The sequence below is a fragment of the Labeo rohita genome, chromosome 14, assembly GCF_022985175.1.
Source record: "Labeo rohita strain BAU-BD-2019 chromosome 14, IGBB_LRoh.1.0, whole genome shotgun sequence".
NCBI lineage: Eukaryota > Metazoa > Chordata > Actinopteri > Cypriniformes > Cyprinidae > Labeo > Labeo rohita.
In genome coordinates this window covers 32,748,896-32,763,619 of record NC_066882.1, presented here as the reverse complement: position 1 = coordinate 32,763,619, position 14,724 = coordinate 32,748,896, and the positions used below count along the sequence as shown (strand labels likewise).

The window sequence follows — 14,724 nt, the reverse complement described above, 5'->3', positions numbered from 1 at the left end:
AACGGTGACTTATGGATGGAGAACTACTGAAAGTGAACTTTTATGTCCCATGAGTTAAATCAAATCCCTCCAAAACACAGGCCAAGACTAGACCCTCAAGACCCAAACACACCAATAGAATTATTTTATTTTCTCCACCATACATTTAAAACAGTAAAGTTGTTGTTCTGTTTTCAGTGTTTCCAATTGTTTCCCAAAAACAGAAATCTTTTTACTGTCATTACTTGAAATTGGACTATCACATAAGTTTCATACATGTTTTCCACCCCTTTACAGTTTTTGTTCCTTTACTTCTTTGAACTAACAAATAAAGTACCACACTACTTTAAAGTGCATTTAGAAACAAAATTGAAAAAAAACCCTATGTTTTTTCTGTAACGTAGGCCTACACAGTGAATGTAACATTCAAGATTGTGATTCATTGTTTCCTAAGACTGCAATTACTGCGTAATTACATTTGTGCCACCATTAGATTTCTGTTCCCCATTTAAACATGAAAAGTCTGCATATATGCCATATCAGAAGCATCTTCTGTGTCATCTTGCAGCACAATTCTGTCTCAACCCAAACGCAGGTTTTTTTGTATTATCAAGACCACGAGAGCAAGACTCATCGTACGTTTGGAATAAGAAGTGTGCAGTCAAAAAAAAAAAAAGGTTAAATAACAACTAATGGTGGAAGTCTGTAGACAGCTAAATTAGTATTTTTGTAACGACTGAATCTTTAATTGCATGGACTACTCAGTCAAACAACTGTTTGTCAGTCTTTATCCCAGTGAGAATTAGGGCTCAAAACTATTCCCCTTTGCAAATCTCACAGCTTGGAGAGATAATGTGTCTCTCTGCCTTTCTTTGCTTTTTGTGTTTTTTTTGCTGTTAGTTGTGGGTTAACCAGGAAAATGCAGCCACAGAATCAGCTGAGGGTGTCAGCGAGGTGCAGAACGGACACACCGACCCCAGCAACGGCTGCCTGTGCATCGGCCAACCACTGCAGAACCGAGACCAGATGAGGGCCAACGTCATCAACGAGATCATGAGCACTGAACGCCACTACATCAAACACCTGAAGGACATATGTGAGGTACTGCTGACAGTATCCGATGACTCTGATTGCTGCCTCTTTGTACCATGAAGAGATTAAAGAGATAGTTCAGCCAGAGAGCGTCATTTCTGTCCTTCCACGCAAATCATTAACGCTTCAAAAACTTCATAAAGACATGATAAAAGAAATACATATAAATGGAGCGGTTGAATCCTTGTGTTCTTAAGAGACATGATCACTTTATACGACGAACAAATTTAATTAAGGCTTTTATTTAACTTATAAACATTGACCAGTGTGCATACATACTTCAAATATGGTACACAAACTGATTGACATGCAGAATAAACCTTGCAAGCTGAGCTTCCGTTTACCGTATTTGATGAGCTCTATGTATGTGTGTTGATCAATGTTTATGTGAAAAGCCTAAATTGCATCATATAAAATGTGTGTGTGTGTCTCTTCAGAAGGCTTAGATTAAACTGCTCAAGGATTTTCTTCATGAACGTTTTGAAGGTTGAATGTTTAATAGAGAGGACTTTCAATGGAAGAATAGAAAAAGAGAAGGCTAGAATCCAAATTATTCATGCAGATTTCTTACATGACTGAACTGGAGCTGTTTCTGTCTGTAGGGCTACTTGAGGCAGTGTCGAAAGAGGATTGACATGTTCAACGATGACCAGCTAAAAGTGATTTTTGGCAACATCGAGGATATCTACAGATTTCAAATGGGATTTGTGCGGGACTTGGAAAAGCAGTACAACATTGAGGAACCCCATCTTAGTGAAATTGGTCCATGTTTTCTGGAACATGTGAGTGCATGACCTTATGGCTCCGTATTAACCTATTGTTTCAAATTATCGCTAATTTTAGGTGCACCTACAAACTAAGAATCTAATCTAAAAGATTTCAAGACGATCTGCTGTATAATGGTTGGCGTGTACCAGCTATTTCAACTGATTCTTGAAAATGTTCTAACACATTCGTTTGATTGAGTTCTAACCTTACTGACCGTCTGCCATACAGCAAGACGGTTTCTGGATCTATTCAGAGTACTGCAACAACCACCTGGACGCCTGCATGGAGCTCTCCAAGCTGATGAAGGACGGCCGCTACCAGCACTTTTTTGAAGCCTGTCGCCTCCTCCAGCAGATGATCGACATCGCCATTGACGGCTTCCTCCTCACCCCTGTGCAGAAGATCTGCAAGTATCCGCTACAGCTGGCCGAGTTACTCAAGTACACAGCACAGGAACACAGGTAACACACACGTGTGCAAACAAAACACTGTACAGAGATCTGAAGCTAATGTACAGGCCAAAGCAGAACGTTACAGAATCGTTTAATTGATGTAGCCAGAAAGAGATATATTCCACACAGATGTTAACTGATTTTTTCAAGCCTCTCTTATCAGTGATCACCCAGTTTCATATTAGTTGAATCATATTGTGTTTGTCTAGAATTGTGACCACATTTTATATATTTATTTATAGTCTGTGGATGTTTTGGTGTTTTTTTCTCACACAGCGATTATCGCTATGTGGCAGCAGCGCTCGCTGTCATGAGGAACGTCACCCAACAAATCAATGAGCGCAAAAGAAGACTGGAGAACATTGACAAGATCGCTCAATGGCAGGCCTCAGTGCTGGATTGGGAGGTGTGTTTGAAGAGTGTCTGTGAAGGCAACGCTCAATAGTATGTCATTGAGGTTACAGTTATCGGCCCACATTCAGTCAGACCCACTTAATTACATTGAACTCTGATGTCATTGTACACCTGGACATAAGCAAAGTGCAAGAGAGATGTTGATTCCTGAGTCCTCTACATCAGTGGTTCTCAAACTTTTTAAACCAAGTACCACCTCAGAAAATATTTGGCTGTCCAAGTACCACCATAATGACCATCATTAAAATACAATAGAGTAGTAGGCCGAACTATTCAGCTACAGCTCTGCACAGTTCAAAAACGAGGCCGTTTTATTCCTAATAAGAATATTTAATATTTTCAATAATACATAATATTGTTGTCAGCCACGTTAACACTGTAAATACACAGTTTGAACATTAACACTGCACAGTGCTTACAAACAGGTAAATAAAAAACTTAATGATTAAATGAAACCCAAAAGTTTAATAAAAACTATACTGTACTTAAATGTAAAAAAAATGATAATAATAATAAATACATTTTACGCAAATAAGATTAAATTAAAATGTATTGTGTTTTAACATTAATTTATATTTAATTTAGTGATTTCTCTGTGTACCACTACATCATGCCTTGTATTTGTTAGTGTCGTATATATAACATTTTGTTTGTTTAATAATTAGGCTTTCAAACTGCCACTGCCAATCCTAGTTTGTCCACTTTGACTCCTGACTGTTTTTATTCTCATTAGGGTGATGATATTCTGGACAGGAGTTCAGAGCTGATCTACACGGGTGAGATGTCGTGGATCTATCAGCCTTATGGCAGGAGTCAGCAGAGAGTCTTCTTCCTGTTTGATCATCAACTGGTCCTGTGCAAGAAGGTATGAGATATTTACAAAAACATATTGTGTTCCTTCAAAAAAAGAAAAAAGGGGGTCGAGATGGTCAGCTGAAGATGTAAGAAATAAAAGTGTGAACACTGATCATAAAAATGCACCCAGACCATAATAAATTCATAAGTGTTACTTTTTTTTACATTGCCAGATTTGGATCTCAAAATCTGACAATAAATTATAAATGTGTCCTAAAGTTAGCACCATCTCACAAGATGCAAGGCTGTAATGTATGGAAAGTTGTTCTAACAGAAAGTTTTGGTGAGTTAACTGGGTTGATGTATTTAACTTCTTAAACAACTTTTTAAATGCTTAAGTTGGACCAGATAGTTAAGTGTCTAAGACCTTTCCCCGCCAAAACAACTCATGAATTGAGTTTTCAGAATGTCAGGAGTATGCAGAGTTGTATTTTTGGGTACAGAATGTATCTTCATTAAAATAACTATGAAATAGCACAAAATAGACATTTGGAAATAAATAGTGAATGTAGCTGCTGCATGGCCGAGGCCAAAACAAACAGCTGTAGATCTTGTTCAAGTAAATTCAGTTGGACAGACTTAGAGTTGGCAACTCTCACACGTTGGAGACACACACTTTTCTCTCTCACGCTCTATTAAATCTCCCAAATAACAAGACAACATAAAATATGTCACTACAAATCTGCTCAGAGGATGCTTTTCTTTCCTTTTTCTGTCTACAACAGATAACATATTTAGCAATCTTTCACATTTTTTCCATGAGAGAGATATATATTATTCATCACCATCTATATTCTTTTGTCCTTGTTTTTCCGTGTTTATACTTTCCCATATAGATTTGCTGCATCAGCATTCTTTCACCACGTCCTTAAATTTGCATCTTTTTCCTTTTGCATTTTGCAGACCATCAAAATGCAATTACACTATTACATTGAAAATTCTGTCATTTATTCATAATCTTCTTGCTCAGAACCATATGACATTTGTTTTTCTGTAAAACTGCAAAGAAATGTATTTTGAAAAATGTGCCAGCTGTTTTTGTCCACGCAATGAAAGACATTGGGGTCTACAACAGCAATGGACTTTACAAACTTTCATTGTTTTGACAAAAACAGTAGGACAGTAAGTGTAAGAAAAGTACTAATATTTAACTATAAAGCATTACTTTATTCCACTCACCTGTCATAAGCTCATTCACAAGAGTTTGTGCATTGTGAAGCTCAGGTAACATAGAAGTTATGGTGTTGCGCTTGTATCAGTGTGGTCAGACCAGCAGGCAACTTAAAGAGAAGATCACTTCATGTCAAAATGTGGGACTTAAAGACACATAATTGCAGGAGAGGTGTGACTCCGTATGGGAGCGGAGCTATGCACTCACACGTGGAATCAGAGAAATGAGCTGAAAGCAGTCGAGAGCGTCCAAAAGTTGAGAAATGCTCAGTTTTATTTCACTAAAATGTTGTGTGGGTGGCAGCCAATCGCTGTGAGGCACAGAAAGTGTCGTCTGTTTCAAAATCTGCCAATTATCCTGGAGTTTCTGCTGGCACAGATCATATTGTTTACATATTACTATATTTCATTCAGATTACTAATGCAGTTTGGACGCTTTCATTGTGACAAGTCTGGCTGAGTTAGCGAATTAGTAGCAAGTGTGAATAATCTATGGTTGTTTTCATTACACTGACAATATAATCATACACAATTACTGTTGGAGAGATGCAAGTTTTATCTGTGAATACCCAAAGAAAAGATGCAGTGTCAGTTTGATACATTTTCATTAACCCAGCATTAGTGACAATGAAGTGTCCAAATATTGTAGTAATAATATGTAAATCAAATGATTTTCTAAATCCAGATTCTTAAACCATTTCTCAATTTTGGACTCTCTTGACAGCTTTTATCCACTGTCACTCTGACAATCTTACTAGCTTTAATGTGTAGATCGGCTCCAATAGGTGTGAACTGAAAGCGCTCCGCTCGCACCAGTGGACACGCATCGTTAGTCTCTGTTTATTCCATTTACACACAGTCGTGTCACGAGCGAAGATGAGTGTGATTGTGCCGTGGTCATTAATAAGCCTCCTTCAGTGAGCACTGCATCTCTTCTCAGGACCTGATTCGCCGGGACATTCTTTACTACAAAGGGCGCATTGACATGGATCGCTATACGGTGAGAGATGCCGTCGATGGACGGGACGACGACTTTAACGTCAGCGTGAAAAATGCGTTCAAGCTGCACAACAGAGACAGCGACGAGATCCACATCTTCCTGGCCAAGAAGCCGGAGGAGAAGATTCGCTGGCTGAGGGCTTTTCACGAGGAGCGCAAGATGGTCCAGGAGGATGAAAAAATTGGTAAACTGCCATTAATTCTCATGTGTTCATTTTATCCATGCTGCTTTAAAATGGTTTCCGTATGTTCTAAATGGCAACCAAATAGAGTGCGGTTTCCATGACCATCCTTCATATCTTATGCTTCTGTTGTTGATTTTGTTCAGGTTTTGAAATTTCTGAATATCAGAAACGACAGGCTGCCATGACCGTGCGTAAAGTGACCAAACAGAAAGGTGAGGCAACAAAGCGATACCAGGTGATTTCAACATTTTTCTATTTTTAACACCTGTCTCCTCATTGTTGCTTTACTCTAGTAAGCCGGTGTAGACAGTGTAAACGTATTCTCTATGGGCTCATTGTTTGGCCAGTATTTATTAACTGAACGACAGTATTCAGCGTTGTGATAATAAGTCGACTCAACACTTTCGGTAATAATAGTGAACTACTTTTTTAAATATCTCTCAGTCCTCAATCCTGTTTACCTTTCAAATGAAGGTGAAAATACACAAAATGTACTTAAAAGAAAAGTCCACTTCCAAAATAAAGATTTACAGATATCCAAGATGTTCATGTCTTTCTTTCTTCAGTTGTAAAGAAATTATGTTTTTTGAGGAAAACATTTCAGAATTTTTCTCCATATAATGGACTGATATGGTGCCCTGAGTTTGAACTTTTTTAAAATACAGTTTAAATGCAGCTTCAAACGATCACAAATGCAATTGTAAATGATCCCAGCCAAGGAAGAAGGGTCTTACCTAGTGAAACGGTTGGTTATTTTCATAAAAATAATACAATTTATATACTTTTTAATCTCAAATGCTCGTCTTGTCTTAAACTCTGTGTATTCTGACTCAAGACAGTTAGTGTATGTCATATTTTCTCCCTCAACTTCAAAAATCATTTCAAAATCATCCTACATCGCTGCAGAAGCACCGACACAGTGTTTACAAAGTGAACATGCAAAGAAGATCAAACACCCCGAACAGTTGAAGGTAAAACAGTGATAGAGGGCGATTTTGATGTTGAGGGGGAACATGAGATGGGAGTTTTTCGACATACACTAACTGACATGAACCAGAACAAAAACAGAGTTCAGGCAGAGCAAGACAAGACGAGTATTTGAGATTAAAAAGTATATAAATTGTATTATTTTTATTAAAATAACCAATCTTTTCGTTAGATAAGACCCTTCTCCCTCAGCTGGGATCGTTTACAACCACATTTGTGATCGTTTGAAGCCGCATTTAAACTGTATTTTGGAAGTTCAAAGTCGGGGCACCATATCAGTCCATTATATGGAGAAAAATCCTGAAATGTTTTCCTCAAAAATCATAATTTCTTTACGACTGAAGAAAGAAAGACATGAACATCTTGGATGACAAGGGGGTGAGTACATTATATGTGAATCTTTGTTTTGGAAGTGGACTTCTCCTTTAAATATTTAAAGGGGTCATGAAATGTTGTTTTTATTATGTTTTTGTATGGTTTGCTTATCCTGTAAGTGTCTTTTGTCCTTGTGTTCATGTGAGCGCATCAGTGCGATGAGTTTTGCTCAGTGCTGTCTTTCGTTCTGCACTCCTGTGAACGCTCTCATCTTAACCAGTAAAGCGCAGACGGAGTGTAAGTGACAGACTGATGGAGTGGTGTTGACAGCCTCATCGATTATAGCGGGTGTTTGGTGACAGTGCAGAACTCACTCGCTGATACACTCACGCTGAACTGAAGTGATTAACAGCTCTGGTGATTATAAACGGAGTGTTGTTTGTCTTAATCAGAATTTCATTGAATATTCTTTGTCTTAATCACAACAGTTGAATATTTGTCTATATTTCTTTAACTGCTGAATTTCATCACAATTCCAATAACAGTTGTTTTTCATGATGCTTAAAGAAACAAATGCTCCTTCTGTGTGATTTGGACGTTTTGTTCTGAAAATTACAGTTTAAATTTTTATAATACTATACAATGACCTCTTATATCTCAAAATATCAAAAGTTGTTTCCACACTTCATGACTCCTTTAAGTACTGCTGTTCGTCATGCAGAATTCAGTTGTGTAGATCAGGGTTATATGCTGGTTATATATTTAGAAAGGTGCTTGATCTTTACGAATCTGGATTCTTCTTCAGTGGGAGAATATTTCTGCCATTAAAGCAAATTATCTAAAAATACATTTAAGCAACAATGAAAAGACATAAAACTCACATGCTGATTAATATTGATGTCTAATGTATGATTTGTAAAACTATGTAAACAGTGTACAGATTTTCTGTTTAAATGACTGCGGTATATTTTGAGGGGCCAAGCACTGAAGGTGTATAGACTCTTACTGTATAGTGTCTAGTGTTAAACGCTGTGATATTTGCCTGGTCTGAAAGGTCCCTAGACCAGTTTTGAGGTTTGTTGCTCAAACTCCATACACCAGCACAATCAATTGGCTTATAACTTCTGACCCATGTGGACTAGTAACATGATGTTATTGCTTTGCTAATGGCAAGTCATAAGTGGTTCATGGTTGCACTGTGCTGTACTACTCTGCCATTGTAAACTGAATTGAATGAACTGAAAATTGTTCACAGTATACAGGCAAAACCATTCAGGGCTGAATAGGAAACTTATTATTGACTAATTTTAATAGCTGATTGTATATAGAGGATACATTGGTAAAACATTAGTAGCCAGTCGCAAAAAACTGGATGAGTAACTGAATCATTTGAGCTTTTTTTTTTTTGCTTTTTGTTTTTTGTGCACATATTCGCTACTGTCTGTACACCTTTTTGAGCACACTGACATGCTGTAACAGTGCCACCTATTGCTCAAAAGTTATAAGTTACTCATATAAGTTATAAGTCTTTTCTGTTAAACCTGTGTTTGTGCTTGGCCCCATAATATCTGCTTTTAGCTTTTGTGTGTGTGTGTGAAAATTTAGTGATTGTACATTTGATTTATAGTGATTAATTTATTGGTTAATATTTTCGTGTCATATTTACACTCTGTTGTGAATCCTCAATGCTTCACTGACAAACGGTGAAGTATGTTCTTGAATTTGCAGATTCATTGATAGATATCATCTTGAGAAAGAGGGCCATTTTATATGGACATGGTATGAAAATGATAAAGGTATTCCCATGAGCGCATAAAGTAGAATTAGTGTTTTTCTACAAAATGCCATGGCAGTCAATTTGAAATGCAACGTTAATAAAGCAATTATTCCACTATATGAAAAAAATAAAAAATACAAATATTGTTAAAATCAGTAAAATAGGACTCTATTATTTAATGAGATTAGGCTAATCTGAAAATTAGTTCATTATTTACTCACACTGCTACAGCCATATCAATCTTTTTCAGAAGATAAAATGAGAAAATGTTCTGCTCATGGTTGTCCATATATTTGTGCTGTAGAAACAAGTGAGCAACTCTTGAATTGTCACATTTCTCGTAATTGTGTCTGGTAATAATATTTAAGACAACAGCTAACTATCACAGTTTCAAGAATGACTGACAGTAAATGTGTGAATACATGAGAGAATAATGAATTGCACATTCACAAAGCGTGTCAAATAATGATCTGACGTGTTAAGCTCACAGGCACATGTAAATAGATTTGCAGTGTCTGATGACAGTATTTGTGTGCATTATTATTTATTTTATTTTTTTGTTCATTTTTTTTATTTGTAATATATCTTGTTTTAATGGTATCACAACATGAAACATGCCACTGACAAACTATAAGACACGATCAGAGAATGATGCCAATTCTATGTTTAGTTTATAATAAGCCTGGGACATTTATGTTGCAGAAAAGAAAGGCCATTCTGCTGTAGAAGAGTGTGAGTGAATTATGACTGAATTGCTATTTTGGGGTGAACTGTGTCTTTAAAATGCTCAGAATACTCAACACAAATAAACTGAAGGAAAAAAGAAAGATTGTGTTTCAAAATGCCATGGAAACTTTTTCTTTTCTTTTGCGCTAGAAAACCAACTGCCTAATTATATCTTTATATATATCTATATTTATATTGGTTCGCTTACATCATGTAGTTGGAACAACTTAATATAGTTTGTATTGCTTAGAATCATGGTATGACTGTAGTTTATACTTAATTTTGTCATGACTATGGTAAATTCTGCCAAAATATCATAGTTACTACAGTTCCATACAGTTGTGTATTATATATAGTGGCCCCGAAAAAGTTTTTGGACACTTGATGACCTGGAGACCAGTTGGTTACAGAAAGTGGCCCAGAAAAGTGACGTTAGTTCTGAGAAAATGTTATCTTTGTAGGTTTGATATTTTGTATCTAAAGCCATTCAGACTTTTAGAGGCCACTGTATATACAGTATATACATGTGTGTGTATGTCTGTAATAAAAAAAAAAAAAAGATAACTTTGTATTATCCAATTTGGCGTGAAAGCAGACGTTCCAGATTTTAAAGCAGTGACTGTATTAACTATGGCATTTATGTGGAAACTGTGGCTTGTTACCATGGTTGGTTTTAAGGGATGTACTGTATGGCGTGAAGCATGATTCATCACAGCTGTGCACTGATTATGTTGCTTTGAGCATTGACAGTCTCTGCCGTCGGCTGCGTTTTCGTCCTGTCTCAAACGTGTCTCTGTCTTCTGACCCGATCGGAGCAGGTGTGAGCCAGAGCAGGTGCGTCTCCCCGTCGGACCCCTCGTCTCCCGGACCCTTCATGCTCTCTGATGACGCTCTACAGTCAGACGTAGTCGAATTCCATGTTTCCAAATCAGGACAGTCTCCATTCTGGCAAAACTTTAATAGGTTGGCATCGTTAAAAAATGGGAAAAAATAGTTCACTCTTTGTCTGAATGCTCCCGACAATGAAGTTCAAGCTCAAGCGTATTTATTATTGACCTTAAAAACACCATGAACCTCTGTCTGGATATCACTGACAATCATAAGGCTGATGTGATCGTACCTGTCAAGAGGCCAAACACACTACAGAGACACGTGTTGTTCACTATTATTGTATCTCCACTTTGAAGGCCAAACTCAGTAGAACTGACCGGCATATGGTGCTCTTTGGCCTGCTGAGACAATGACGGTCATCAAATTGTACACGTTTCGAAGGTTTTGTTGATCAAAGACATTTGCTCGACGGTCCCTCTGTCTGCAGGTTAACGATCAAGATCGCTGACGTGAGGAATCTGGTGTGTACCATACACTACAATAAAGAAGCGGGATGAAACAGGGCAATCAAATCGTCTAAACAGGGTATTGCTTTCTAATTCACAGAGGTGATTTTATCAATCTGAGGAACATGGAGTTTGACAACATGATTATTCCTAGTATTAGTTAAGCAGATTTGTGATAGTGTCACAATCTCGTGTCATGCTGTCCTCAATCAATCACAAACGTTGCATATTGACTGAACTCATTTCATATGATAAATATATATATATATATATATGTTTTTGTATGTCTATAAAGGGTAAAGTAGATTTTTGAATTTGCCTCCAAAGGGGGTTATTTTTGATTGTATTATATAATTACTCTGTAGTAAGCACACTGAAACCATTCATATGCTTTGTATTTGAGTTTTTTTGTTGTTGATGTTGTTCATTTGTAATAGCTACTCGGAATACTATTTATTACTGTAGGTAATGGCAAATAATGAGCAAGATTTTTTAATACATACAGCAATGTGCAGAAGTCGTGGGCCACGAAAAGAAAGAGTAGTCAACATTTGAAGTGGATCGACGTGGACTGAAGCATTGCCAGTTGGTCTAGGACTTGTGTACAATGCTGTGCATAGAGAGTGCACTACACATGTATTCATGTATGCTCATGAACAGAAACTTCTGCTAAATTTACTGTAAATGAATGTGAAAAATGGGACAGCAAAATTCAGCTAATAGTTGTCTTTGTAGTGTTGTAGTGGGAAAGGTGGGAGTGAGTACACTGGGCTAGTACTATGGGGAGGTTTGGTTGTCCACAAGAGAGGTGCTCTATCCTGCTCTCTTGTGGATAACCAGTAGATAGCAGAATACCAGTATGGTCTTCTCCTTTATTTCTGGTGGCATTCCGCGCAATAGAATCCACAACATTTTCCTGCTTTGAATTAAAAGTGCTTTTCAAAAGTGATCTGATCAGGCAGTGGCCCCATGTGGTTTGTTGAAAATTTCATTGCATTTCTATTACTGTAAGTGAGACAACTGACATCCTGAAATGAATGATCATATTTGTTCAGCATCTTTTGCGTTCTAAAAGAAAATCCTGCTGATGTTTTAAACTAGCCTACACCTACATTCATTTATTGATGATTGATGAATGAGCCGGTTACGTTTGGAACAGTGCAAAATAGACAATGTAAGAAAACTTGGGATGTGAAAATGGGTTTGTATGATATGAGCTCATGTCTATAGACACACCTAAGCAGTTATGTGATTAACTCATAACTATATAATCTATTGGTGTTCAGTAATAATGCACTTCCTTATTTACTTTCTTATGAATGTTTAGTATGAATTTACATTTTGTCGGCTGTAACGATGTGCTGTGTTTTAAAGTAAAGAGTGAAAATGAAGTACTTTCTGTTCTGTTTTAATTTGAATGACTTACTACTGGAAATTGTTTCATGAGACAGGTTCAGGTGTAGCTTATAAATTTCTTCTTCTGAATAAAATTTTCAAAGGCCTTTTCTCACTAAACACAGCACGAAAAATCAAACGATTCACTGATGACCTTTGAACATTCTCATGTCAGAAATAAAAGTTTTTAAAAAATTAATCATGTTATGATGTTCAAGTAAAGTAAAATTATTTACTGTTATTTGTATGTTTGAATTTGATCAAAGGTCAACAGCAAAAACACTGGTAAATAAAGTAATATTAAACACCAATTATATCTGCATTATTTATTGTATTATTATTTCTTTTTGGTTAGGTTTACATAAAACACATTGCTTGCATTGTTCTGTGTTTTTATATTTACAGAAATACTTCACATGTGCAGCATAAAGAATAGAGCATACAGCCTAATATTAAATAGCATGTCTGCCAGTTTTGTTCTGACCTACTGAGGAAGAAAAAAAAAGAAAACATTACAATAAATCGTAATAAACCAGTGGTGATTAAATCTAACAAACGCTCATGTCACATCAAACCGTGGCAAATTTTATATTTTATATTGTTATACTTTGTTCTCAAATTGTTAACAACATCAGCATTTCATGACTATATGCTTGTATTTTCACAAAGTACCACTCAAATGAGAAAACATTATTACAATCTTACCGATCTTACCGGGTAAGGAGAAAAACTTTTCTCTTTTGAAAACTGGCTGATTATTTACTTGCTCAAAATTTGATTTCAGATCATTTTTAACCCAAAAAAAAGTTACAAACTGCAGCTTAAAAAAATGGTTTCACAAACACAGGTTATCTACTTATCCAAAAGGGAAGCATCCATTCATTCCCTTTTGGAAGGAAACTCAGTTACCTTGGTAGTTTCCTCCACCTGGAAGATACAGTCTGTCCAAAGCATGTAGGTCTGCCCTGGTTTCTCCCCCCAGGTGAACATGCCTAGAACACTTCCCCTGGAATGTGTCCAGGACATTCTGTCCAAATGTCTGAACCACTTCAGCTGGCTCCTGTCAGTGTGGAGTAAGAGGGGCTCTACTGCTCTACCTCTCAGACACACAAGCTTCTCACCCTCAGCTTAGCACCAACATCCTGTGGATGAAAACTCACTGGGAACAAGCTAGACTTACTACCAAGAATGCAGACACAGCTTTTGTTAGAAAAAGTCTGGAGGACTTAAATGCAGGTCAAACAAAAGAGAAAGTTTATTCTGAACTTCAGAACACAAAGCCAGCAAAAGAGTGAAACACAAAAGTCAGGCGGTGTGGCAATCTCAGCACACACATCCACTGAGACAGAGAGCTGAGAGGAATGACTGGAAAAGTCCAGTTTAGCGCTCCCAATCCAGCCTCACTGCGCACATACGAAATAATGACACATTACAGAAGTGTTAGAGAAGTAAACATAAACAAGCACATCCACGGCAGAAGAACACGTAAGACACGCCAAAAAGAAGACAAGGACAGGAAATAAATAGGCAGTGGAAATGAGTAACAGGTGTGGGCTGATCGAGTTAGCGCTGATTGCTCCACCACGTGAGGGTGACAATGACAGGATCAAAACAAAACCCACGTGCAACTGACAGTGACAGCGCACGGGTACGGCAGGATAAAGTCGGAGAAGGTACCGATCATGACAGCTTCAGCGCAGTTGTATAGGCATTGGATGACAAGCACAAGTGGCAGTGGTATGCTCCCATAATGCCCTCCATTAGACACTCTGTATATTGCAGTTGAAAATCACAAAACACATTTAGACTGGACAAGGAAATGGAATCCACATTTTTTCTCTTCCAGCCCAGGGGGGATGATTGACCAAATTGGTCTCTAGCATAGACCTTCCCAGGCTGGCTGAGAGGTGGGATTCCTCGATAACTGAAACAAAGTCTCCTTTTTTAAAAAACAGGAGCCATGATACCGGTCTGCTGACAAGGATGAAAAGGAGCTGCAGCAAATGCTATCGTCTTAAGGGAGGCTTTAGTCTATACACAACCTGAAGCTCAGAGACAACTTCTGGGCCAGAAGCAAACTTAGGCATAGCCTCCATAGCTGTGATATGATTCAGTAATTAAAACCACCATCTACTGGCAGTTTTAGTTTAATTTTTAAAGTATCTTCTTTTCCGTTATTTAAATCATTTCATGTTCTGTATTCAAAATGTTGTACTCAAAACATTAATCTCAACATGAATTTATGAATCTAACTGCACGTACGCCACCTCTGA

General features: G+C 37.3%; 1 protein-coding gene across 9 annotated transcripts in view; it reads left to right on the top strand.

Moving 5' to 3' along the window:
- arhgef9b (Cdc42 guanine nucleotide exchange factor (GEF) 9b) overlaps positions 1–12,447 on the top strand; it is a 35,887-nt gene extending 23,440 nt beyond the window's left edge. For 4 of the 9 annotated variants that reach the window (XM_051128044.1, XM_051128046.1, XM_051128050.1 and 1 more), the window contains 8 exons: positions 880–1,080; positions 1,674–1,853; positions 2,068–2,300; positions 2,568–2,697; positions 3,439–3,570; positions 5,671–5,914; positions 6,058–6,126; positions 10,538–12,447. In XM_051128044.1, the coding sequence (XP_050984001.1) occupies positions 880–1,080; positions 1,674–1,853; positions 2,068–2,300; positions 2,568–2,697; positions 3,439–3,570; positions 5,671–5,914; positions 6,058–6,126; positions 10,538–10,713 (1,365 nt within the window). In that variant the 3' untranslated portion in view covers positions 10,714–12,447. Of the gene's footprint in view, positions 1–879; positions 1,081–1,673; positions 1,854–2,067; positions 2,301–2,567; positions 2,698–3,438; positions 3,571–5,670; positions 5,915–6,057; positions 6,150–8,925; positions 9,013–10,537 lie in introns of those variants that run through there. The other 5 variants (XR_007829090.1, XM_051128047.1, XM_051128045.1 and 2 more) reach the window with 5 other exon arrangements.
- The last annotated feature ends 2,277 nt before the right edge of the window (positions 12,448–14,724 follow it).